Source organism: Dryobates pubescens, chromosome 19 (genome assembly GCF_014839835.1).
Source record: "Dryobates pubescens isolate bDryPub1 chromosome 19, bDryPub1.pri, whole genome shotgun sequence".
Classification (NCBI taxonomy): Eukaryota; Metazoa; Chordata; class Aves; order Piciformes; family Picidae; genus Dryobates; species Dryobates pubescens.
In genome coordinates, this window is record NC_071630.1 from 10,519,201 (window position 1) to 10,544,379 (window position 25,179).

At 38.4% G+C, this 25,179-nt stretch overlaps 1 protein-coding gene across 2 annotated transcripts in view; it reads left to right on the plus strand.

The window, feature by feature from the left end:
* The window catches only part of CDH13 (cadherin 13), a 489,323-nt gene that overhangs the window by 424,053 nt on the left and 40,091 nt on the right, over nt 1-25,179 (plus strand). For both annotated transcript variants that reach the window (XM_054169942.1, XM_054169941.1), the window contains exons 9-10: nt 7,414-7,596; nt 8,989-9,242. In XM_054169942.1, the coding sequence (XP_054025917.1) occupies nt 7,414-7,596; nt 8,989-9,242 (437 nt within the window). The remainder of the gene's footprint in view (nt 1-7,413; nt 7,597-8,988; nt 9,243-25,179) is intronic.

The window sequence follows — 25,179 nt, forward strand, 5'->3', positions numbered from 1 at the left end:
AAGTTCTTCACTGAGAGAGTCATTCACCATTGGAATGGGCTGCCTGCGGAGGTGGTGGAGTCACCATCCCTGGAGGTGTTCAAGAGGGGATTGGACGTGGCACTTGGTGCCACGGTCTAGTCATGAGGTCTGTGGTGACAGGTTGGACTTGATGATCCTTGAGGTCTCTTCCAGCCTTAGTGATACTGTGACACTGAGTCCCAGGAACAGCTTGGCTTCATCACTACAGGAAACTGCTGACAGAGGGACTTGTGCTAGGGCATGAAGAAAAAGTCTGATTAATAGTTTCTTGTTTCTTTCTTTGGTGCATTAGTAGTATTCCTTAGCAGCACTTTTCCAAGCAGATTGATCAGCAAAACAAGATAAAGTCATGTTGAAACTTGCATTTTTTGGATCATTAATGATTAATATCAGTGATATTAAGCATCTTGCTGTTTTTCACTAAAACATGAAATATTTATAGAAATGCAGAAACTGTAACCATGTTGCAGAGTTAGAGTTAATCTTTGACCTTCTATTTACCTAATTAATATTACTTTTGGATTTTTTGCCGTTGTTGCAGGCTGCATCATAGACTGGACAAAAATATTCATTCAGTCCTTCATTATTGAGCAGCATTTTTATTTTCTGGGTGTAACTGCTGTGTGCCTTTGGAAGATCACAAGGCATTTACAATACATAGCCTGCAAAAATCTTGCAGAAGTAACAAGTGAAAATGCATCCAAAATTATTATGGTCAATTTTGTATATCAGGAAAGACTTTTGTTAAGCTACAGTTGAATTATTTCTGTGATTTCACTAGGGACACTGAAGAATATTATGTATGTAGGAAAAATATAGAATAAACTGAAAGAAACACTTTAAGTAAAAAAAATAATATAATGAAGCATTATGGCAGTAAAACAATGACAGCAAAGGCTGTGCATGGTTTTAAGAGGAAAATTTGTAGAAGAGATTAGAGAGAATGTAGAACTAAGTTACCATTTGCCCTGACCACAAGACTAGCAATTAAAATGTGTATGTGAAGAGTTCAGTACACACTGCAGTTGGTCAGGTCCTCTGTTCATCAGCCCACCAGGGGCCACCAATAGCAGGCCAGCACATTTGGTCATTGTGCTGAGATGAAAGGTGACTGAAGAATCATCAGTATCACTTTGTTTAATGAACATATGTTATACTGTTTCCATCCAGTAATTCACCTGCCTAGTTTGTGAATTCTGATGAGCTTGTAGTGCCAGATCATGTGGTTTGGTGTCAGCTGGCAAACTGGGCTTTGTGTCCCAGGGAATTCCACAAGAAATGTTCATGACTGACATTTGTGACATCCTCATTCCTGATTGATTGAGAATGTAAACTTTTGTGATCGCTCTGAAAATGTGTTTGTCCTTGTAGATGTTGCAGACACAGAGCTATGGAAAATACATTGCTTCCTTAGCAAATACTGGTCACTCAGGTGCACATATACTGAATGACAGTGTCAAAGTCAAAGACACTGACAATGCACAAGAAGACTGCAAGAGATTGTATAATCCTGTTTTCATATTTTCAAGAACATAAATAGACAAAATGTGGCTGCAAAAGCAGTGGACTTCAGTGGAGAACAAATACAATAATAAAATTTCCCCAGGGAATCACTATTAGAGACACAAATTAATAGATCCCATTATTTTTTATCTTTTATGATATATAGATGAGGGAGCAAACACATAATAATAGCACAGAATACCTTCAGCTAGAATATGCCCTGATAAATGCAAACTGACATGCAGTTTTAATTTGTTTGTTCTTGACTGGGAATCACAGCATGCAGAATCTTAATGAGCTACAGGGTAGTGATCACCAACCCCAGACACGTTTATCTTGCATTGCATTTGCCGCTTGTGGCAGCTCTTTAGTTTGGGGATATCGGTACCCCTCTTGGAGCCAGTTTCTCAGTGGCTTCCTAAAGGTATCAAGGTTATTATTGTATGTTCATACTGTTGCTGGACAGTAGACATTCAGATGATTCTTATGCAGTTAACTTCATTTGTTCCTCTGCTCTGAGAAGCCAGTAATAAATTCTGCCTTGCTACAGAAGTGTTAAATAAGGCTGTCAGATAAGAACCCAGTTTTTATAGTGGTTTGTGGTGGGTTGGAGTTTGCCCTGAGCATTAACTTTTAAGCCGGACTAACTCAGTTAGAAGCAAATGAAGCTGTATTTACAAGCAAAAACTACACTCTACAATGGAATGCAATGAATATGTACAAAATATACAGGATTTACAATATTATACAAATATTTACAATTAGCAAACAACATGGAAACCCCCCTGGTCAGAAAGACCAGGGAAGCTGCTCCACTGGTCCCCACTCCCAGCCCCCCCCAACCCTCCCAAACCCCTCTACACCAAGAGAGAGAGAGGAGTTGAGAGAAAAGTAGTGTTAGGCTTATCTCAAGGCCAGCCAGAAATGTGTTATCTTCTCCCCAGCGAAGCAATAACAGCCAAGATCAGAAGAGAAGAGAAAAGGAATGCGAATGGAAGTGAAATGTGAAGAATTGTTATGATACAGCTTCTCTTATCCCAGATATTTATACAATGAATTTGTTTAGAATAATCTTTTGTTTTCCTTTTTACACCCAACGGTGATTTATTTATAGTTTTCTACTTTTCTCCTTGAAATCCACAGCTAAATTTTAAAGACATAGCCTTAGGTGTTCAAGAGGGGATTGGACGTGGCACTTGGTGCCATGGTTTAGTCACGAGGTCTGTGGTGACGGGTTGGACTTGATGATCACAGTCTTAAGCTGCGCCAGGGGAGGTTTAGACTCGAAGTGAGGAGAAAGTTCTTCACTGAGTGAGTCATTAGTCATTGGAATGTGCTGCCCAGGGAGGTGGTGGAGTCACCGTCCCTGGAGGTGTTCAAGAGGAGATTGGACGTGGCACTTGGTGCCTTGGTCTAGTCGTGGGGTCTGTCGAGACAGGTTGGACTTGATGATTCTTGGGGTCTCTTCCAACCTTGGTTATACTGTGATGCTGTGATCTTTGAGGTCTCTTCCAACCTTGGTGATTCTGTGAAAACTACTGCATGGTCAGATACCATTTCCATTTTTCTTGAGGATAAGATGGGGTTAGTGTCTGTATTCTTGGATGCTAATACTTTACAAGGTGATCTTTCCATGTATCTGCCCTGTGGCAGAAATCTGACAAGACTGTTTTTTCTTGAGACAAGACAGAGCCATTTTGCTGTTGTGAGTGTTGTCATTGCACTGTCCCACCAGTTCACCATAAAGCCCAGTGTGGAGAAGGACCTGAAGTTCTATTACACTCTGGCTCCTCTAGGAAACAGCTACTAAAATTAAGCTGTGATTCCATTTGTTCCCCTACTTCTCCCTTTAGCTAGCCTTTGATGCAGGCCTAATTATTCTTAGTAGGTACCTGCCATCTTGACTTTCCTGAGCTCAGTAAGAGATAATTCCTGCCAGTTTGGAACCTTAATTTTTCATTTTATCTTCTCAAGCTTTGCATATAGTTTGGAGCAGGCTTGCAAGATTCAGGGAGGGGAGGGGGAGAGTTGACTGCTGAACTGACATTCTTCTGCTCAGAGCTATTCTGGGTGCCATTACCTAGACTGTGTTTTCACACAGTTGTTTTGAACGGTGCTCGTCTCCAAGCCATCCTTTTACTGACTCCTTTGTTGCAAGACACAAAAGCTGCTTGCTTGCACTCTCAGAAACCTCTGTGCATAGTGAAGCTCTATTTTTGATCTCCCACAAGAATATCCAGTGGTTAAAATCTACTTCCTTTCAGTCTATTATGACAGCAAGTGTTGCTCACTCATTACACTTTCAAGACTGTACTTCCTCACAAGCTACCCTGGAACTCTTGCTCTACCTCCATCGCTGTATTTCCCTGATGTCTTTCAGTTCCCTGTTAAAAGTCTAATTTGTCTACAAAAACCTGATGACTGAGCATAGACTACTTACTAAAGTAAGATGCTATCAGTCTCTTGTCTGTGTATTTTTTCCTAAACTTCTGGATGCAGAAATAGGGGAATCAGACTTTTCCCCCCTGTGTTTATAAAACTCTAAATATGACAGAATTACTAAAATATCTAGGCTGTATGCATGATAAGCATACAGTAGATGACAATATTGTTTATCACTCCACAGAGTAAGTTAACCTTGCATATTCAAATGCTCAGTAGGGGTAGCTGAACACAGCCAAACGCAGCTCTGGCCCAGGGTATTTGCCTTCTAAGTTACTATTTTTAATATGAGTCCAGATGATAGCTGTTTAAATAAAGTACTGAACTCATCTATTTTATTCTTAATTTATAGTGGTGCTTAGGGGATGTGCAGCTATTTAAAAAGAGTAAAATCAATTAACTTGTGATCCAATTATATGTGTTAGCCACTATGGGGTTTTACTTTAGTGCACTGGATCAGATTCTCCCAGTTAAGCACCATGCTTTGAGAATGTAAACTTTTCATTTTGAAAGACAATGAACCTGTAGTTATTTTTCCTCTATTTCAAAATCTAATTCCTGTTTTTGTCTTTTCATAGTTTTTAAATTCCCTTGTTTACATTTGTGTCTGAAAGTGATCCAGTGTAAATGTAACAGAGTTTTCTAAGTATTGGGAAGCCTATTCTTTATGAAAAGCTGTCTGGGCAGGCTAGAGAGTTCACTTTATAGATATTATAGACTGTATTTATCCTTTGCAGTCACAAATCTGTGATATATTACACTTTTCGTGTTATAAATTCAGAGTAGATACGTGTGACAACTTCTGTGATTTGATCATTCTGCTTTTTCATTCATCTTGAACAGATTTTAGTCTAATGTTCCAGACAGCTTCAAAATACCCATTGTATTCATATGGTCATTTTTGGAATGTAAAAAAAGCTGGGGCTGAGCATACCCCTGCATTTCAAAGTATTTGTCTTGGCACAGCCTTCACAGGTAGATGTCATTTCCTTGATCTGCAGATTTATGGCCCCAGCAAGTCTGTATGGCCTTTCTATGCAGGGAGATAGGGAGGAGCACTAACAGAACCCTCACTTTGGACTTCTGGAGGGCAAACTTCAAGTTGTTCCAGCAACTTATTCGGAAAGTTCCCTGGGTAGCAGCCCTTAAGAACCAAGGGGTCCAGGATGGTTGGATCAGCACTGTGGTTTGGTGGGTGTATTGCTCAAATTAGCCCTTGGCCATTGTGTCTTAATCTGTCTCCTCTGAACCTACATGATGATGGACATCCATTACAACTGTCACTTGAGCAGGGTTACAGGAAATAAAGGTCAGGTTAGGGAGTGAAGGGAGAAACAGCACAAGACATTTATCTCACTGGCTTCATGACTATGGGTCTGAATAAAATAGCTGCCAGATCTTTCTATATTTTGCCCTAACAGGTCTTACTGTTCTCAGGGTGATCTAAGGCGTATTGAACACTTAATTGAATCACACTAGTGGATTAAGGAAAAGATTTTTTCAGAAGGATCAATACGAATTAGGAGCAGATGCCCAGTCATATTTAAGGGTTAGTTTCTTTAAGCTTAGGATCCTTGGAACTCTAGTCACCCTCATACAGCTAAATAGAAATTGTTTGGTTCTGAATACATGTGGAAAATTTCTGGCCCTTATGGTTCTGATGTCTCATTTTATACATGGTGGAACTGAGACAATAAGAAATAATAGGAAAATATCAACCCATCTAATAACTTATTTTCAGTTAGAGTAAGAGGTGTCCAAGTGTGCTTTCCAGTGACAGCACTTTGCTGAGTAGAAAGCACTACAATCTTGGTAATCGTTCCTCTATTATTTTCAAGATTCTTAATAGAGCTTTTCTTTTGATTTGTTTAAAAGTAAGTGAAAATAATCTTATATCATTAATTTCGAGTTAATTAAACTGCAAATGAGCTTAATGATCTGTCTGAAACAAAGCTCAATCACAACCTGTTACATATTAACCATCAAAATCAAAAGAACCTCTAATTATACTGGGTAAGCTAGAAATAGCCAATCATTAATGTCATCCTATAAAATCAAGTTTGAGGCTGGAAAGCTTGAACTGAATGCATACACACATATCGTAAAGCTAAATGGAAAAAGGGGTTGGAAACTAAAATCTATTTGAAGAAATAAAAGATAACAGAGGACAGGGACCCAGTGGTCTCCTCTGTATTTTACTATGAGGAAATTCATTTTACCTACTATTTGTCCAGATTGTGAAATTTATATATTAATAAAATGCCTTTTTCTGAGTTCAATATTCTTACAAAATATTCTGTAGTGTTATAACTTCATATGGTCTAAAAGCCATTTACTCTGCTCTGGCCGTGAAGCCGCTTGAGTGATATATTGTCACTGATGATGTCGCTTTTAAGCAGTGCACATACAGCAAAGCCCATTTGTGTCATTAAAGTTTGTAATTTTGGACTTTTGAAGGCTTAATCCATAGAAATGATAAGATTTCCTAATGATCTATAATAGTACTGCTGATGTTCAGCACTTCTCAGGATTAGGCATGTTATCATTCTGGTTTATCCACCTATAAAGCAGGTATTATCTTACCACTCTTATATACAGTGCTTTTAGTATGTCAGCCTCAAGTATTTGAAAGGTGAAGAGTATTATTAAGTCTGACCCTTACAAGCTTTTCAAATGGCTTGCCTAATGTTTTTCCTACATAAATAAGAATGATGTTTTATGCTATTTGTCTGGATAGTAAATTAGAATGTTCTCATAGGGCTTGGCTACCTTAATAGCACAGTGGTGCAACAATTTCACAAGGGCATAAAAATTCTTCTACTGAAAGAATAAAGTAACATTGACTTGTAGTCATGTAGACAAAGTGATAGCACAGGGCCAATTATTTTTTGAGTCTTTTAGAGTAAACTCTCTAAAAAACAGATATGGGAACACTTTGTGACAAATGTTTTATGCGTTGATAAAAGTGTAGTGAAAACTTAATATGGATTCTGAAAACACTAGTCTGAAATACAAGACTGGATTGTTTGTAAATAATATTAACATTCAAGGGCAAGAATGGGCTGCGTTAGTTAGCTTCCTTTTCTGCACAGCTGGGGGCATAGTTCCTTCTCTGATAATATATGCACTTATGTATCACTGTATGTATTACCAGGATTCACTTTCCAGCAATATGAGATGAACTGCCTTCTTGTGATCAAAATCTTCCAAAGCTTGATTTCTATCACATTGCTACTTATCTGCCATCTATTAAGTGGAGAGCAGCTGTAATGTGCTACCTTATATTTCATGAGTCAGAATGTATTATTTAGAGTCTATAACATCGTTTCAGTCAGGGATTACATCTTTCTCCTGTTGTGGTAAATAATTAATGCTGGATTGGAAGTTTCATGTGTGTGTGGTCATTAATTGAAAATAGTAACCATTTCCCTTGTGTTTTTCTCCTAGTTTCAAGCCACAGTAAAGGAGGGAGTCACAGGTGTAATAGTAAACTTAACTGTTGGTGACCGAGATGACCCAGCAACTGGAGCATGGAGAGCTGTCTACACCATTATTAATGGAAATCCAGGGCAGAGTTTTGAAATCCATACCAATCCCCAGACTAACGAGGGAATGCTGTCTGTTGTCAAAGTAAGAACAAGTTGCTGTTGTACTGTACTATCACTGTAAGGCCCACCCACTGGATTTACTGCATAAGAGAAGGCATAGCAAACATAAATTATTCTAAAATACATAGTTTGCATCCAACCCCTGTCCAAATGCTATGTATAACATTTTCCTCTTCATGGTAACCTTTCTTCCTTCATAAGGACCTGTCTGTTGCTAACTATGTTGCCATTGTACTTAATTAACAGCTAGTTTTGCAGTAAGCATCACAATTACAGAGCCATAGAATGATAGGAGCTGGAAGGGACCTCTGGGCATCATCTAGTCCAGTCTCCCTGCCAGAGCAGGTTCACCTAGAGGAGGTTGCACAGGACAGTGCCCAGGTGAGTTTAGAATTGCTCCAGATATGGGCACTCCACAACTTTGCTGAACACCCTGTTCCAGTGCTCCACCACCCTCAAAGTAAAGAAATTCCCCCTGAATTTTAGATGGAACTTCCTATTTTCAGGACTGTGCCCATTACCTCTTGTCCTGTCATGGTGCACCAGTGAAAAAAGACTGGCCCCATCCTCCTGACACCCACCCTTTAAATATTTATAATCACTGATAAGTTCCCTCTCAGACTTCTTTAGGCTAAAAAGCCCCAAGTCCCTCAGCTTTTCTTCATAAGAGAGGTGTTCTAGTCCCCTAATTAATAGTGATACTTTACAACAACTTTTTTTTTTCCATGACTGAGGGTAGGATTAGAATTCAAGGGCCACATCTTGTTCTCAGAGAACACAGCTGCAGATACCCAGGAAGTAAGGGGCTGAACTGGAGGGCTGTCTTTGGTCCTACATTTCTTAATGATCCTGTATCTCACATCTTTAAAAAACCCAACAAAACAACAAAACAAAACACCACAAGAAACAACACAAAACATTAGCCCTGGTTGCAGTCTGCACCATAATTTTCTCTGCTTGACTTCAGAAAAGACATTTTCAATTTTAAAGACAAATGGCATTTATTTCCATTTTGGTGATTTTGATTTCAAGGTAGGAGTTGAGAAAAGTGCTGTATGTTACTTATCATATCTACTAAGTATGACTGCTTTGTTTGCTAAATGCATATTACATCACAAAAGAGCATGTATATATAAGAATTAAATTATAGGCATGAGCTATGGCAAGGAAATATATACTTTGGCACAGAGGGAGATCTCCATCTCTCATTATGTCCATTACATCATTCTTTTCAATGCACTTTGTAATGACCACTGTGTCTGATGTTAAACTCTGACCAAGTATTTGATGCAGTGGATTCTGGTGTCCCTTTCTGGCCAATTCCATCTTCTGCAAGTCTGCCACGGGGTACAAGGGAAAAATGTGAAATACTGTCTTTGCACCTTGCCCTTTGATTGTGTGATATGTTTTACAGCCTTTAGATTATGAGATTTCAGCATTTCACACGCTGCTGATCAAAGTGGAAAATGAAGACCCACTGATTCCAGACATAGCCTATGGCCCCAGTTCCACAGCAACTGTTCAGATCACTGTTGAGGATGTGAATGAAGGCCCAGTTTTCCATCCAAACCCAATGACGGTGACAAAACAAGAAAACATCCCTATTGGCAGTGTTGTGTTAACAGTAAACGCCACTGATCCAGATACTTTGCAACACCAGACGATCAGGTGAGTGCAGTACCTTCTCACTTTTGCTCATCAGGAAGTGAGCATGTCTTTTGTGCCTGAGAATTTGCTTGCTAGTATAGGATTAAACTCAAGTTGTCTGGGCTCTACATAATAAGGGACAGTTTTGGTTTTTTTTTTCCTGCAATGAAGAGATTCAGTATGACAAAAATAAAGAACTGCATCAGACAGGGGGTGGTAGTTTTCCAGACTATGAGATTACTGTAGTAAAACAATTGAGTGCCATGAGCAATAAGACAGTTTTGCATAGTGTTTCAAAATGATTTTTAACCTGCCTGTTTATTCATTTTCCTTCACAAGAGCCAGAGAAAGCATGTAAAAATTGGCAATGTGTATATAAATAATTTATCTGGTTTACACAAAGTTTAAGTCAGTTTAAGGTCATTTATAATGTCTCTCAGTGAAATAATAACCATTTATCTATGTGCAAGAGCTGAAGAAATGTTTCCCAGTGAAACACTCTAACTGCAGTAAGCTAAGGCTTGGCCTTGTCCTGAGAATGAAAGTAACTTGTTATTTCTGTGCTATGATAATATAATCACACACGTGCCATGTCACAATGAGCAAAACTAGGCATTAAATGGGGCCATTATCTCATATTTGGATATACCTTGTCTCCTCCTGTTTTAAGATGCATTGACAAATTAAAGATCAGCCACTTTCTCTCTACTATTAAATTGGCTTTCCAGGTAGTATTTCTCAGCATTTGAGAATTGCAGGTTAGGCACTACAACTAAAATCTACATCTGTGTATTTTTTTCTTACTTAGGAGTCTAATTTCCCCTAGATATTTCTCCTGTATATAAAAGGGCATTAACATCTCTCTGAGAATGGCTTCAAAGCTTTGCCTGAACAATGTGCACTGTCAACAGATGTAGATTTCTCTATCACATGGTTGTTTAGCAGTGATTGGGAACTTCTTAAACAAGGTTTGATTTATGTTACATCAAAAAAAGAAAGCTACTGATCATGAAGATGTTCTCTGTCAGTAACAAGTGTTGGTTAGCATGCCATTGCAAAGGACAGCCCTGACAACCTTGGATTCAAATGATGACAAGGTGACTGCATAAATGAGAAGAAAATAATGCAAATATAATGTAAATCTGGGAAATGGTGGAATGATTCAGGAAAGGCTGCTTTGACTACTTCTCCATCCTTTTGCTAAAATAACAGGAAAGCATAAAAGTGTTTTTGAAAGACCCTTTTAACACTAACAGTTGTTACTGAAACGCGCAGTTTCTAGCAGTGTGAAAGGAAGACTGCAGTGTATGGATGGAGCTCTAATTGAAAGTGAAGAAGAAATACAAGTGAAATAGAACTGAGAAGTGCATTTGCAATTAAGGACAGGGTAAAACTGCATGTATAAGGCCAGAGTTCCTCACTACTTTGGGTCTGCCCAAAATATTTTCTCATAAGATCCTTCAGGCAGGTGTGTGTTTAGGTCCAGGAACTTTACAGAGAATCTAGACCAAACTATGTGTTTCTCAGGCTAGGCTGACATAAATTATATTATCAGAATGCTTACTATGAATATACTGGTAAAAGAAAAGCCAAGCAGGCACAATACAGGGCTATTAAATGTGATATTACACTAAATATCGATGACCAAGACCAAGCAGCAGTTTCTGTCTGAAGAAGCAAAGAATAGCAGATTCGTATTGTGTGTGCTGTGTGAACAACACTAAGTCGCCCCCAACAAAGTATATATATCAGGTTACAATGAGCAAAAGGATACAAAGGATCAAGGAATTGGTATTGTTACTTCCCCCCCCCCCCCCCCCGCGCCCCTGCCCCAGCATATAGCAACTGAAACATGCCTAACTGAAGGGATATCTTTAGGGAGTTTAGGGAGTTTTCTGTACAAAACTTGTAGAGGGGGTTGAAATTATATGAAATTCATAATCAGGACATTTAGTCATTCTAGTAGATATAACATCATAAATGCATTTCAAGTACTATGAATAGTGTATAGAAACCATTTGTGCCATTGTCCACATCTACACTGAATTTATTCTTTGAGCATTGCGTATCTGAGTTAGATTCAAATCACTTATGTCTTTGAAAAATGTGGCTTACTTTGTAGAAATTCCTAAAGACAGCTGTGTATTTTGAAGCAATTTCCTTTCTTGTTCTTCAGCTTGGAGTGTTTTTGCAGACAGAGAAAAGAATTTCATTTAAAAGCTCAAACAAGCTGGTAAAAATGTATTACACTGAAAAAAAATATCACTCCAACTATTTGTGCCACTCAGAAACATGTACCTTGAGCTCTAGCTATTTGTCTGTGCACGATTAGCAGTGAACTTTCATGGTGTCAGCTCTTCTCTGATCCACTGACATTAACGTTTCAAAAAGACTCAAGGGGAAGGTAGAAATCATCCTGGAAACAAGAACTGCATGCTCATATTGACCAGCTAAGTAATGTAGGCATTAAGTTTAACCTTATTCTAAATTATACCTGCTTAAAACTAGGTTACCACTGACTTTCTTAACTACACCCAGATCTACGATTTCATTTGACAAGTCTGCAATGAGTATAGTGAGCTTTGTCGTAGAAAGGAGTATGGAAACAGTTTTGCCTGAACACTTTAACCTTTGGGTAGAAAACAATATTTGTTCCACTGTGGTCACTCATAAAGAAAAGGAACCTGTTCCAGTTGGATGACATTTCTTAGAGTCATTAACCTATTTTAAGTGTTTAATTGCCTCCACAGTTACCAGCTTTCTTAGAATTATAAAAATTGAAGGAAATCCAGCAGGCCCCATTGTAATTATATCTCAACAATTTATTAATAGAACAGTAATGAAGTTTCTGAAATTTGATTTCTTAATCAGGGATCATTGTTATTTTTGTGCCAGATTTAAGAGTTTAATTTTGGGTGCTTCCTTCCAACCTCTGAAATTTTAATCAGAAGTTTCAAGTGTACATGTCAATGAGAAGTTAAAGGCCAAATTTAATAACTTTTTCTACCTTGGGAAATTAAAGGAAGAATCTCACTCTCTGAAATCCATTATTAAGAGTAGATCTTAATTAAACATAGTTACAGTCCTCAATATTTGTCTGCATGAAGGGATTGGTTCAGTATTTTTCCCTTTTTTGGATTCAACACGTCCAGGATATTCAGTAGTTAGACTTTTAACTACGTGTAAATAAGTTGTTTGCTGCAGTGTGTTTGTGATTTTTAATTAAAGCAGCATTGTTTCATGGTTTATCATGGCAATATATTTTTATTACCTACTGTGCTCTTGGATTTTAAATTATTTATGTAAATATACTACTGCAGTATTTATTTTCTGTAAGCAGTGTGACTCAGTGTTTTAGAGAGATCCTCACAAGAAAAGTTTTTATAGCTCTAAAGCATATCTAATTTGTTAAGTAGAATTAAAATGAAGTATTTGAATCTGTAGGACTTAGAAATGGAACCCAAACTGCAGTAAGTGTTATATGTAAATCAGAGAGATGCGTGTGTCTGTGTTGTGTTTTGGTTTGTCTGCACCTGAATCCAGCTGACCCCACGCAGTATAAGTGGCTTCTGGAAGTATAAGTAAATTTTTTAGTGGGGGAGTCTCAGCTGTCAAAATCTAAAAGCCAAGAAGTTTTGCTTGGAAGTTGACATCCTTTTATTTTAGTCTGGTGTCCTTATATCACCATATCATTAATTTAGGGGAATTACACAAATATGAAACCAGTAAATTGGTTTGAGATTAGACATTTCAGACTAGAATAGCCTGTGATTCCAGCCAGGAGTTGCTGGAATTCAGTGGAAATGTTCCAAACCCTTATTACTGGCAACCATGATCTGCATACTCTGTTAAAAACATGACTGCCAAAAATTCTGTAAAATAGTGATCATAGAACCATAGAATGGTCTGGGTTGGAAGGGACCTCCAAAGGTCATCTAGTCCAACCTCCTCCACAGTAAGCAGGGGCATCCTTAACCAGATCAGGTTGCCCTGAGCCCTGTCAAGCCTCACCTTGAATATCTCCAGGGATGGCACCCCAATCACCTCCCTGGGCAACCTGTTCTAGTGTTCCACTACCCTCATGGTAAAGAACTTGGTGAAACAATACTGAGGTGAGATTTACAGGTCAGTTTTTTTCCTCCAAATCTTAAATACTTAAGAAAACAAAAGAGAACTCACTGGGAAAAAAACATTTTAAAAATTGAAATGCAAGTTCACTTCTGTAACTTTTCTGCCAATCACCACCCTTACATCTAGTCAGTATGGAACCCATGCATTACAACAATTCAAAAAGCCTTTTTCTTTTCTTTTGCCAGGAATATTTTGGAGGTCCTGAACCCCCTCTGAACAAGGATGTGGCTTCAAATCACATTCTTAATAAACACTTAGGGGATCAATTGTGCATACTTTGTTGTTGTTGTTGCTGTTGAACACTAAGCCTTTTTAAAGCACTTTTGTTGCAGGTGGAGGTCAATCATCTGTCTTTCTGGAATATGCTACAGTCACTCACTGAAGTACTATATAATGAGAGAAGGATAGAAAGCCATAAAGAGTGAATGCTTATGAAGTAACACATTTAGTCCTTGTTAAATGTGTCTCCTAGAGACTGAAGGACTTGTCTTTGATTCCTAACAACAGGAGATTTGTTTTCCCTGTGCAGACAGAAGAATAGTGCTATTGTTATAAATGAATGGCTGAGCCATGCTCTCAGCATGCAGCACTAGAGTATTTCACTCAAAGTTACACCCAAGAGCATCCCAAGTCGGCTCTGCAATTTTATTTATGGCCTGCCTGAATCCAGCCACTGGGAATTTGTAGTGCAACTCTAGATCTGAAGTTCCTGTATACTGGACAGTGCACTTTGTTTTTCTTTTCCTTTCTCTCTTTTAAGTTAGAATGAAAGACAGGTAGAGAGGCAATCTGCTCAAAGCAAAATGTTTTTCCTCTTCTGTCTTTCCCATAAAATTTCAAACCATGGAAATACTAACTCTAGAGAGCTGCATGTACTGAGGTAACCATCAAGGAGTGCTGGAAAGGTTTAATCACTTCTGAAAGGAAGAACTTGGCCAGTTCCCTCATGTCACTGGTAATTGCAGACAGTCACCTGTTAGCTCTACAGTATTCTATACAACAGTCTACTTACTGGAACAAATTCTTGAATGTGGTAATATTATCTGTGTAGGTAATTACTGAGAGATACACATGTTACTACCAAAGTACTAATATCTGAAGGGAAAAAACTAATGAAAAAGTACATTGTCTGTTGGGAATTCGTTCTGGTCATTGACCAAAGTGATTTCCACTTTTTATTTACTGAACAAAGTAAACACACTCCTCTTTCCCCAGACAGCAAACTTTCTAGGCTTACAGCAAGATGAGTGGTACTGTTCCTCCTTTATTCTCCTCTTATGCCTATGACCACACTGATGTAAGGATGGTAATGGCTAAGTGTAAAATCTGGCCCCATTTTTCCTGTTCAGAAGATGATTTGTAGCTGGCCAGCACTGCATGGATGTATCACTGAGTCTGAATTAATGTGGAGGAAACAGCTGCTAAAAAAAAAATGGTCTCTGGTGGCAACTACTGAGATGAGACTGAAGAAAATAAATGACTAGAGTAACATACCAGTGCTGAGAGAATTAAACCATCTGCCAAATCTGGAAGCCAGGTCCTATAAAAGCTGTGGACAGCATCTAACTTTGACCATTCAGGAAAGCCACTTTCAACGCTGTCGGCTTCAATATCAGAGCTACGCTATTACTCCTAAGAGTAGTGAACAGATGTTGACAGTTCTCTTCCCCAAGTCTGTTATTCAATCCTTTCATTACACAGAGGCATTCCCTGACTTGCTGGATTTACAACCAACCTGTCACCACCACCCTTTTAGTACCTTGGAGAGTCCCTGGGAGTCCTTGATTTCTCACTTCCTTCTCATGTTTCTCCTTGGGGTGAACACCTCTAAGTCTCCCTCCTTGTTTCTTTTTGTCCTCTTCTTACTGATACTCTCTGTCTCTGTGTTGAGGCAGATGTTGAACTTCTTGTCTCCTTGACTGCTTTTGTATATCTTGATGTTTAGTGCACAAGGACAATCCCGTCCCACCAGTTGGTGCTAAACTTTTGCCTTGCAGGGAGGTGGGACAACTCCCATTCTTTCTTTATCTTATCTGTGGTAATATCTTATCTTACTGCTTGGTTCTTCCCAGTAGTTGGGAGAAAGATTAATGTACATAAACAGGTTGCTATAGTACCTATTTTTCCTTTACCCTCTTCTCAGAGCAGAGAGCAAATTTTCAGCCAGACTGAATGAAGCGTTCCTTTCCTAAGAAAAAAAATAAAGAGAGAGATTAATGCCTTTCTCTCTCTGATTAGTCCCTGAAATAGCAAAACTGTCTGAATTAAATTATTAAAGACTACCTAAAGCAGAAGTCCCAGGAATTCTCAATTTAGTGATTCATAATTTTGCAGGGAGCCCAGCAACCTGCAGACACACTTTATCACTCCTGACAATACTTGTCAGAAGATCATATTCCTAAAATTTTCCATCTCCTCCAAGTCTGTTGGCATAAATCATACTTAATATGTTGATATTAAAACTATAGAAGATAGAATGGAGAATCTGTGTCTCCATGTAATCAAATAAACCACAGAAACCAATTTTAACTTTCCTTCATATTACCTTAAGAATCCCAAATTCTTAATTAATAAGGATGAATATAACGTTTAAGGGGAGTTTAATTATACCTTCTGTCTTTATCCTGCATAACAATATTATGCCACATTACGATTTCAACCATGTCAGCACCCAAAATGAATGCCTGTGAGCTGTGAAATTATAGGGCACATTTTTCATGTCACTGACTAAACAATATTGCAGATCTTCTTGAGAAATATAACAATAGGACATATCAGTCACAAGTTATGCTTTCACTGGAAGTCAGATCTTGACAATAACACACTTTGTCATCACTGTTCTCTTCTAGTTTCAGAAAAGGCAGGATTTTGCCTCTGGAAGAAGTAAAGAAGATCTTGATTATAATAAGTTAGCTATCAAGTTTGGGGATGCTCGGTGAGGATGCAAACTGACGGAAGGGGGTGGGATGAATTTCAGTTAATATTTTAAAGACTTGATTATCGAGTCCCACTCAGCCAAGTTTGATTGTGTGTGCATGTCTGTGTGTAGTTTCATCTTTCAGTGGTGCTTTGACAGAAATTCATTGGACTAAAAATACATACAAATACGTAATACTTCAGTGACCAGTGTTATTTTACATGAAGGCAAAAGCTGCAAAATCAAGCACTAAAAAGAAAATTCCAGGAAGGCTGGTAGGCCAGAATCCTGTCATCAAGTGGAATATAATTAAGCCATCCTGGTTCTTCTTGTGGAGTTTAGCATTTCTGTCTTTAAAGCAGGTGTTGTCTGGCATTCGCATCCTGTTTTGAACAGGGAAACTGTAATTCTGACATAGCTTTTTACCCTGCTTTCAGTATAAGAGGTGCTATGGTTTTGTTTCACCAATTTGCTGCCTTTGGAATAAGGACAGAATAACCATGGGCACAGACAGTTCAGTGGCACAATATGTCTCAGAGCAGAAGAGTTCCCAAAGAATCAGAACTGTTGCATGTTTACAGCCGCTGCTCTACTGCAAGACATTCCTAGTTTGTAGATTTGAAGTCATAAAGAACCCCATCTTCTTTCAGATTCACAGAAGGTTATTCTCAGAGCAGAATTTAAGTTCAGTGAAGAAATTGTCAGAAGGTTTAAGCACTCATTTTTACTAAATGGAGCTCTGCAATGTTACTGTAACAGGAAAAAAGTCTTGTAGAGTTCAATTGGAATTTTTCTATTAACTTAGTAATAAGGATGCCAATTTCTGTAAAATAGTTTCTGAGTAAGAGTGAAATTATGCACTTTGTTAAACAGCTGAAAGCCTGCAGATTCATTTTTGGTTCAAATGTGAATTGCTAGGGACTGACTTCTTCCTAATTTTACAACCATTATGCTCTAGGTAAATATGCTTACACAGACATGCATGCCTGCTCCATGTATAGCTAGATAATTATTATCCATGTGATCCCTTGGGGCAGCTCCACTGGGTAGTGCATTGCCTGGGAGATACTAACCCATCTCACCCAGATTTCATTGAATAGTCCAAACCCTGGAGAACTTTTACACATTTACCTATTTTAATGGGCCTGTCAGAGTAATGTTTTTTCTTTTTCCCTTCAAATGAGAAATTTCCAATAGATTTCTACCTGCCTAAGGCCCAGCTTCTCTGGAGATTCAGCCCTGGGCCATTGGTAGTATTTTATACAGATAAACTAAATGCAGCCACAGAGTTTATCTAATAATGCTTCATGGCTAAGCTAAGCAACTTTTATCCTAGTAGGACACAGGGTTTGCAGCTTCAAAATGGAGCGCTCAAAATTTGCTTCTGGCCCTAGAAGCTTCTAAGTTATCAGCTAGTGTTTAAAACACATTTTAGAAGAGAAGGAAAACAAGTGTCTTAGCTTTGTGTATCTCCATATCAATTGTGTTGTTAATTTGACTCATGGAAACTCTGAGAGAACTTAGGTTTTTCAGCACAAGGTAAAAAAGAAGAAAAAGCCCATAATAGCTATAATCACTGCCTAACTGTATCCTGTTGAATGAGTCCTCATTTATGCAGTCAAGTGAGTTTTTTTTCATTTCAGCTTCTGTCATTTCAGAAAAAGAAAAAAAAAAAAGGAAAAAAAAGCAGATACTTTTCATTGTAAAGGTCTCGAGGCTTTCACAATTTATTTTTTTTTTCCCCTGTCAAACTGAAATATTAAATTTCATCCCACAATGATGCTATGGATGTGCATTGAAGGAGGCTGGCAAAATATTTGGATCTCTAACGCTAAGAGAAAAGTCTGTGAGAGTAACTCCTGAGCAGTCAATGTGGAATTTAATAGCATAGCGTAACAGTAGACATAATAGTTTATAAGAAAATTGGGAGAGGAGTAAGTATCCTCAATTTACAGAGCACTATATATTGAGTGCAGTGAATTCAATAGATATCAAATAGAAAATAAAGCTATATCTAACCAAATAGTGGAAGACTGTGGGAAAAGTACTTGCTGCATTGGTATCACACTGCGGTCGGTCCAGCAGCTGTCAGTATGGCAAATTAGGGTTAAACAAACAACTGTAATCCTTCCTTTTCCAGTTTTTCAGTACTTGATCCCATAATATGTAATGAAAGATCTTTTTGTGGATTAAATTAGTACTTATGAGGAGCTTTTTTCCTCTGAGTTCTTCCCATTTTCCATCACTGGCTAGCAGATTTCTTAAATGACACACATTTGTCATGTTGCTTAATGTACATCTGAAAGGGGCCTGGTTATTATGATGATGAATGTGAAATAAAAATTGTGCTGTATAGAATAGATTTGTTGTAGGTAGTATATCAGAGCAAGCACTCAGATGCACACAGGTTACTTACCCTTACAAAAAAAAAAGATGCTTTCAACCACCAAAGGAATATTACTGAGAAGTTTCCAGCATAAACTCACCTTTTAGCAAAGAAAGGATCATTTTCCCTGTAAAGAATATCCTTTCATTTTCCAAATTTCTACTTTGTTCATATGCCATACATTATATATCAAAATAGATACAGAAGGGCCTGTGGTGGCTGGAAAATTTCTCCCCAACATTAACTTTGCCGGACCAGCTCAGCTGGAAGCAAATGGGAGCTGTATTTACAAGCAAAACTACAATCTGCAATGAAATGCAATGAATATATGCAAAATATACAATATTCACAATATTTACAAGTATTTGCAACTGATAAACTGCACAAGGATCCCCCTGGCCAAAAACCAGGGGAAGCTAATAACTTCTCCCTCCCTGCTCCCCCTTACCCTCCTGTACAAAAGGGAGAAGAGAAAGGAGCAGAGAGACGTTATACTTAGCCAAAACAATGCAGCCGAGGTCAGGCAGAAGCCAGCAGTCATTAAAGGTACTGAGTTAGGCAAACAAAAGAAACTGGCCTAAAATAAAGGAAAAGATGTGACATGATACCACACATTGCTTCAACATTTAGGACAGAAAGCAGCTGCATGTTTTTCATATAGCTCAGTGTACTCAGTCAGGTAAACCTCAGATAGGAGATTGCCTGTTGTTACAAAAAGAAAGAGAATTAATTAAGTTTCTTCAGTAAGAGCCGAACACATGAAGTGCACCGGTGTATTCAAAATCACCTGGAAAAGAAAACAAAAAACTTAATTTGTGTTATTACTCTCCTGAAATGAATGTGCCTTTTTCTTCTTCTTTTTTTTTTTTTTTTTCCAGACTGGATTGTAGGGTGAATTTTTCTTCAATATTACATACTTACATTATACTCACACACTATACTGAATTTCTCACCTACCCTTTCCTTCTTTGTTATTGAATCCTACAAGGTTGAAAAGTACTTTTACATAGTAGGTATTAATTCCTCTGGTCTCCATAACTATACAAAAGCATTAAGAGGGTCTATTTTCCTACTATGAATGCAGTTATTTTTAAACAAAGCTGAACTAAAGAACTGAAAGAAAAACATCTTAATTGCTGTGATAATAATACCAAAGTGACATATTTCATGGAATTAGTTGAGTTCTATTTCTAAGGAGACAAAGTTATTAATTTGTTGGCTTTTCACTGATGTATAAAATGCTATAAGAATTTCCAGTTCCTCCAGATAAAGTCAGACCATTAATCAAAATTAGACAGCCTTGCACGTATTTTTCACATAGTCATTAACATGAAATTAACATTATCATGTTCATTGTAATATGCAACTGAAAACAGTTACTGATTCTGAGCAGTTGTAAAGATATGCTTTTTACTCAGACAGCAATTTGGTACAAGTCGTTACAGATGTGTCTCTAATGTCTGCACAGAGGGGTTCACCCATATCTGCATCAGTAATCCTCTTTGGGCAAATTTATTTGCATGTGCTGCTGTGTGGGTACAGTATTTTTCATGAAGAAACACTAGGAATTTAGAGGAAGTAAAGGAAAATGTGGGCTACTTTTAAAAGTCACATACTTATTCCCTACTCTTCAGCCTTCATAAGAGCAGCTTAGTAGATTAGACAGGAAGCAAAGAATTAACCAGTTCATCAACTGGCACCCAACTGTGACCAAAATCATTCTGATCTGAGTCTGTTTCATTGTAAAATATTTTGAATGGGTTTGTTAACTCCACATATCTCCACCCTAGAAGTAGCATTTAGAAGTTCACATGGAGGGCTTGAGAGCCTTTCATCCTCCATCTCCTCCTCCCAGTGCCATGTACCAGCAGAAACTTCAATTTCCAGCACACCGCTGCTGTTACTGCCAAGCTCCCTGGTTCAGAGACCTGGAGGTGGGCCGAGGCAGTTTGTTGGTTTAAAGCTTTCATCAATGTCATGGTGTGTAGAAGAGATGGGTTAGTGAAACCATCCAGCCTTGCTGATAAAGCTCTACTCACAAGCACCCATTCCAGAGGTACAGAAACACTAAGGTAATGGGAAATGTATGACTTGTATGCCCAGGTCTGTGTAACAAGGCAGGGCTGGTGGGAGCCTGACAGCTGAGTGATGGCATGAGGGGCTGAGGGATGATGCTGCAGATTGCTGTGAGTGTGCACAGCTCTTGCTGCTCATCAAATCCTAAGAGATGTCAGTTCTTAATTCAGTTGTTATTGTGAACTGGTAATGGGAAATATACTTCTGGGGATCAGCTCCACATTCAGCAAAGACCACAAATAATGGCTCATTGCTCTAAGGAGAGGGGGAGAAAAAAAAAAAAAAAAACACACAAAACCAAGATCCAAACCATTTTTTTTTTTTTTGCCAAGATTGGGTTCAGCTCAAGTCCCAGGATCAGTGTTTAACTTCAGTGAAGTCTGGATTCCAACAAGGATCTTTGCCACTCAGGATTGTCTGTCAAATACAGGAAAACACACTCTTATAACATTAGCAACCAATATCTCACCAAATTAAGTTTGTGAAGAAGGAACCCTACACCAGCTGTGTATTTTACACAATCACATATACATGCAGTTTAAACAGAGCTGGGGGGACAGTGTTGTGATGAGGAAAGCAGGAGAAATGAGCAGGAATGGGTCTGGTTTTCCTGCCAAGACCCTTACTGCAGCCTGCCAAGAAATCAGGGGGTTTTGTAAGTCAGCAGAACATTATTGCTCTCCTATCATCTCCTGTGTTATGGCACTCGCCTTGGAAATAGCTGAATCTTACAAATAAGTTCTGTGCAACATCAGCCAACTCAGGAATGCCCCAGCTCTGTCAGCACAGGAAACTACTTCGATTACTTTTCTGGCAGCATCAGCTTCTTCACAGATTTTCTTTCCGAATTGCTACTTATTGCACAGTCAATTTATTCTGTGTTAAATTTTGTCCTTATGCTACTCCCTTTTTTTCTTTGTCTTTTGTTGCTAAGCTAAGAAAAAGGTAGTGAAGATATTTATGCTGGTTCATCACACTAATCATTCTTCTATGGAAATTTTTTGGCTGAAATACCTGATACAACCAGAGAAGTCTTAAAGCATTTATTTTCTTGAAGAAAAGTCTCATGGAATTAGTAAAAAGTCTCAAGTAACATTGAAATATTTGGCCTTTATAATGACACTTTTGTTTCACAGGGTTACTTATGAATAAGAAAACTGCCACATAATCAATGTGATATCTTTTCTGAGTCACTGGGTCTGTCCTTTACTGTAATTACATGTTATTCATGGCTAATACTTGACATCCCTCTTAAAGGGATGAACGTTTCCCACTTTGTGCAGACAGAGACTCATCCTCTTGCTACGCATTGCTTGGAACCTTTCACTGTACCTTTTTTGGCTTTGACTTGACAGACTGAGCAGACATTTTCTTTGTGGGATCTCTTTTATAGCTTTAACTACTGTTATTGGGTCATTTCAAGGTTGAGCTTTGTGAGTCTGGAATTTAGTTCCTAAAAGAATGCCTCCCTTGTTAATATTTTTTCCTTTTTGTGGCTATGATTCAGATTTCTGTGATAAAACACATTTCACTGGGCCACTAAGTTTTCAGGGTCTCATTAAGTATCTGTCCATTCAGCAATGTTTACAGTCTTTTTCAATTACTTTAACAACTCAGAAGATTCCTTTGATTGGAATTGCACTGGTTTTGGCCAGTACATACTTCCTCACTTCTGTTGCAGTTCATCTACCTCACCTGGCCACACCTTTCCCTAGAAAAAGTTGCAGTCTTTAAAAAAAGAAAAACACTGACAAAAGCATCATTTTCACCTTGAGGATGATAATTTAATCTTCTGCTGGCTATAATTTTTTTCTTTACTGGTGAGCATGACAAAAATACCTCATATTTTTTCCCTCTTTCAAATTCCTGTGCAGATTCCCCACATAAATCAAGATAGTATTCCAGCTTTAATTCAAATGAAATTCATAATTTCAGCAGTCTTTCTTAGCATTTTCTCCAGCACTGAAGAGGTAAAAATTATTACATGTATTAAGGGAAAATATAGAGGAAAGTCATGCTATTAATAATTCTGAACACCTTGGGGATAGGCAGAAGATGTAGTCCCAGAGATACCACACATGTTCAAGTTTAGACACTCTTTCCATTTCTGTCATTTCACTTCCCAGAGAATACCTGTAATTAATGGGAAAAGGTGTGCATGTTTAGCATCAAAGGAAGGCATTCTACCGCAGCTGTGAGGACCAATTCATCAAATGCCTCTTGGTATTTCTTGCTCATTTGGCAATAGGGAGAAAGGCCTGTGGTAGTTCTATATTTAATTTCAAAAATGTTTCTAGAGTGATAAGGAGCTGTTCCCCATCTCTGGGATAACCTGAGCCCATTGTCTTCTCGATTTATACTGAATGCAAGTCTTTGGAAAGTTTTGATAAGAGAAAAGCAATAAAAGAGGCAAGTGAGTGTGAAAGATGATGATGAAGTAGTACACAGGGGACAGCTGCTGCACTCACAGCTGCTTTGGAAAGCATCAGTATTGTGAAGGCCTTAGACTGGCACAGGACATAAACTGTGCTAAAATGATTATTCAGCATATTCACCAATTTGTTACACTTTCCTTTTAAAAATTAATTTGCAGAAACAATAATTCCCTTCCTTATGGTATGAGTCCCCAGGTTCATAGATGTTAATAGGGGCTGGGAATGGATCTTGTAAATGTGTTTGTATCACCCATACTCAGGTTGCGAACATGCACTGGAGCCAAGCCTCCCAGCTCCTCTGCCCTGCCTTTTTTGGGAGTTCTTCCAAGCAAGGGTGTTTTCTTTCTGACTTTAGTATTAGCCAGGGAACAACTGAGGTTTTATGGCAGCTGGCAGAAGTAAACCCTTGCTGGTACCAGCCAGTTCCTGGCAGTAGGATCCACAGTCCAAGGGGAGTTGTATTGATCCAGATAGACTAATGCTTCACAGTAGTGAGCCACTTCTCACTTCTTTTCTGCCCATCCCTGAAAAAAATAACTTCCACTGAGTCTGTAGAAATGTGCTATTTCCTGGCTTTGTTCGATAGTGACATTTTAGTAGTGAATCTGCTGGGCTTTTATTAAAAATTTCCTATTTTTTTTGAGAGCCATCAGGACCCCTGCTTGAAAGAGAAAGCAGCAAATGGATTTGCAGCGGGAGAAGCTGCTTTTGCTGGAAGCACAGTTGCAAAGAACTGGCATGTACAGAAACTTGATGGAGTTTTACTGCCAGAACCTTCTCTTTGGTGGTTTATAAAAGAACCTCCAGCTCATCTCAGGTTGATTAGCTTTTGAGGCACAATTGCTACAATGAACAAACTTTTACTGATTTGCATGTGTCGACAATTATTCTAACAGTAACAACCTGATTATACTAGTGTGTTAGTCCCAGATATGGTGTATTATTCCCTGGCTTCAGGAATAATTCAGACAGTTATAGCCTCTGGGTTCATTTAACCATAGGCCTAATCACTTCTGATTAAAAAATACATAAATGAGTTTGTGGATGTTATTTTGTTATACCTCAGCTTCTAGGATTTTCTTTGCCCCAAAGGAAAAGAAAATGAAAATAGCACTTTGTGCAGAGAAAAGTTTGAAAGACTGTACAATACTAACAGAAAGTATTTTCCTTTTCAGAATTCATTATTTAACAGCCTCATTAGCATCATTTTACTCTTTTCATTTGATTACTTGCTGTGGGGTTTGGGTCAGTTTTGCTGTGGGTTTGTTGTTGCTGGGTGTTTTTGTCTTATTCTAGTTGCAATGACTTTCCTGTTACTTTCTGTTTACCATGGATATTTACTCCTATTTTTGTCCACACAAGCAATTAGTCAACCATCTTCTCATCTGATATTTCTCAGTGGTGGGGGACTAGAAACAGAAGGCCATTTAATCTTTGTAGATAGACAATTGCCATGAAAGCTAACCTCCTAAATCACTGATACAGCAGGCAGAATAAAGCTGAAATGCTGAATCTTTTTGTTCAGGTGATGGGGTGCATAATTTTAGAAATGGCTTGCAGATGGAAGCAGAAGCAAATAGTGCCTGTAATGTGGCTGCAGCCCTGCAAACTGTTTCCTCAGGGCACAGGGGCCACTTCCAGTGATAAAATCTACACCATTAGGCACTCGGCCTGTAAAATGCTTGGTCACTAGTGTCTGAGAAAGAGTTCAGTGTCTTCTGAGTCTGATGCAGAATAGCACCAACATTTGAGTTTGTAGCATCCACTCTGATTTGTGCTGTCCTCCCTCTGATGCAGGGAGCAGCCAGGGGTAACATTGGGTATATATTGATTGGTCATTAGCATCAAAGATGAATGCCTGAAGCTCTCATTTGACCTTTTTTGTGCTGTCCCGTATGCTCCAATTTGCCTGCATTGTCAATACTTCATTTTTACTTCCATGAGACAAAAAAAAATAAATTCTATGAAAGGTACACTACTTAATTTTCTCTGCTGGGTCTGCATTTGACTGAG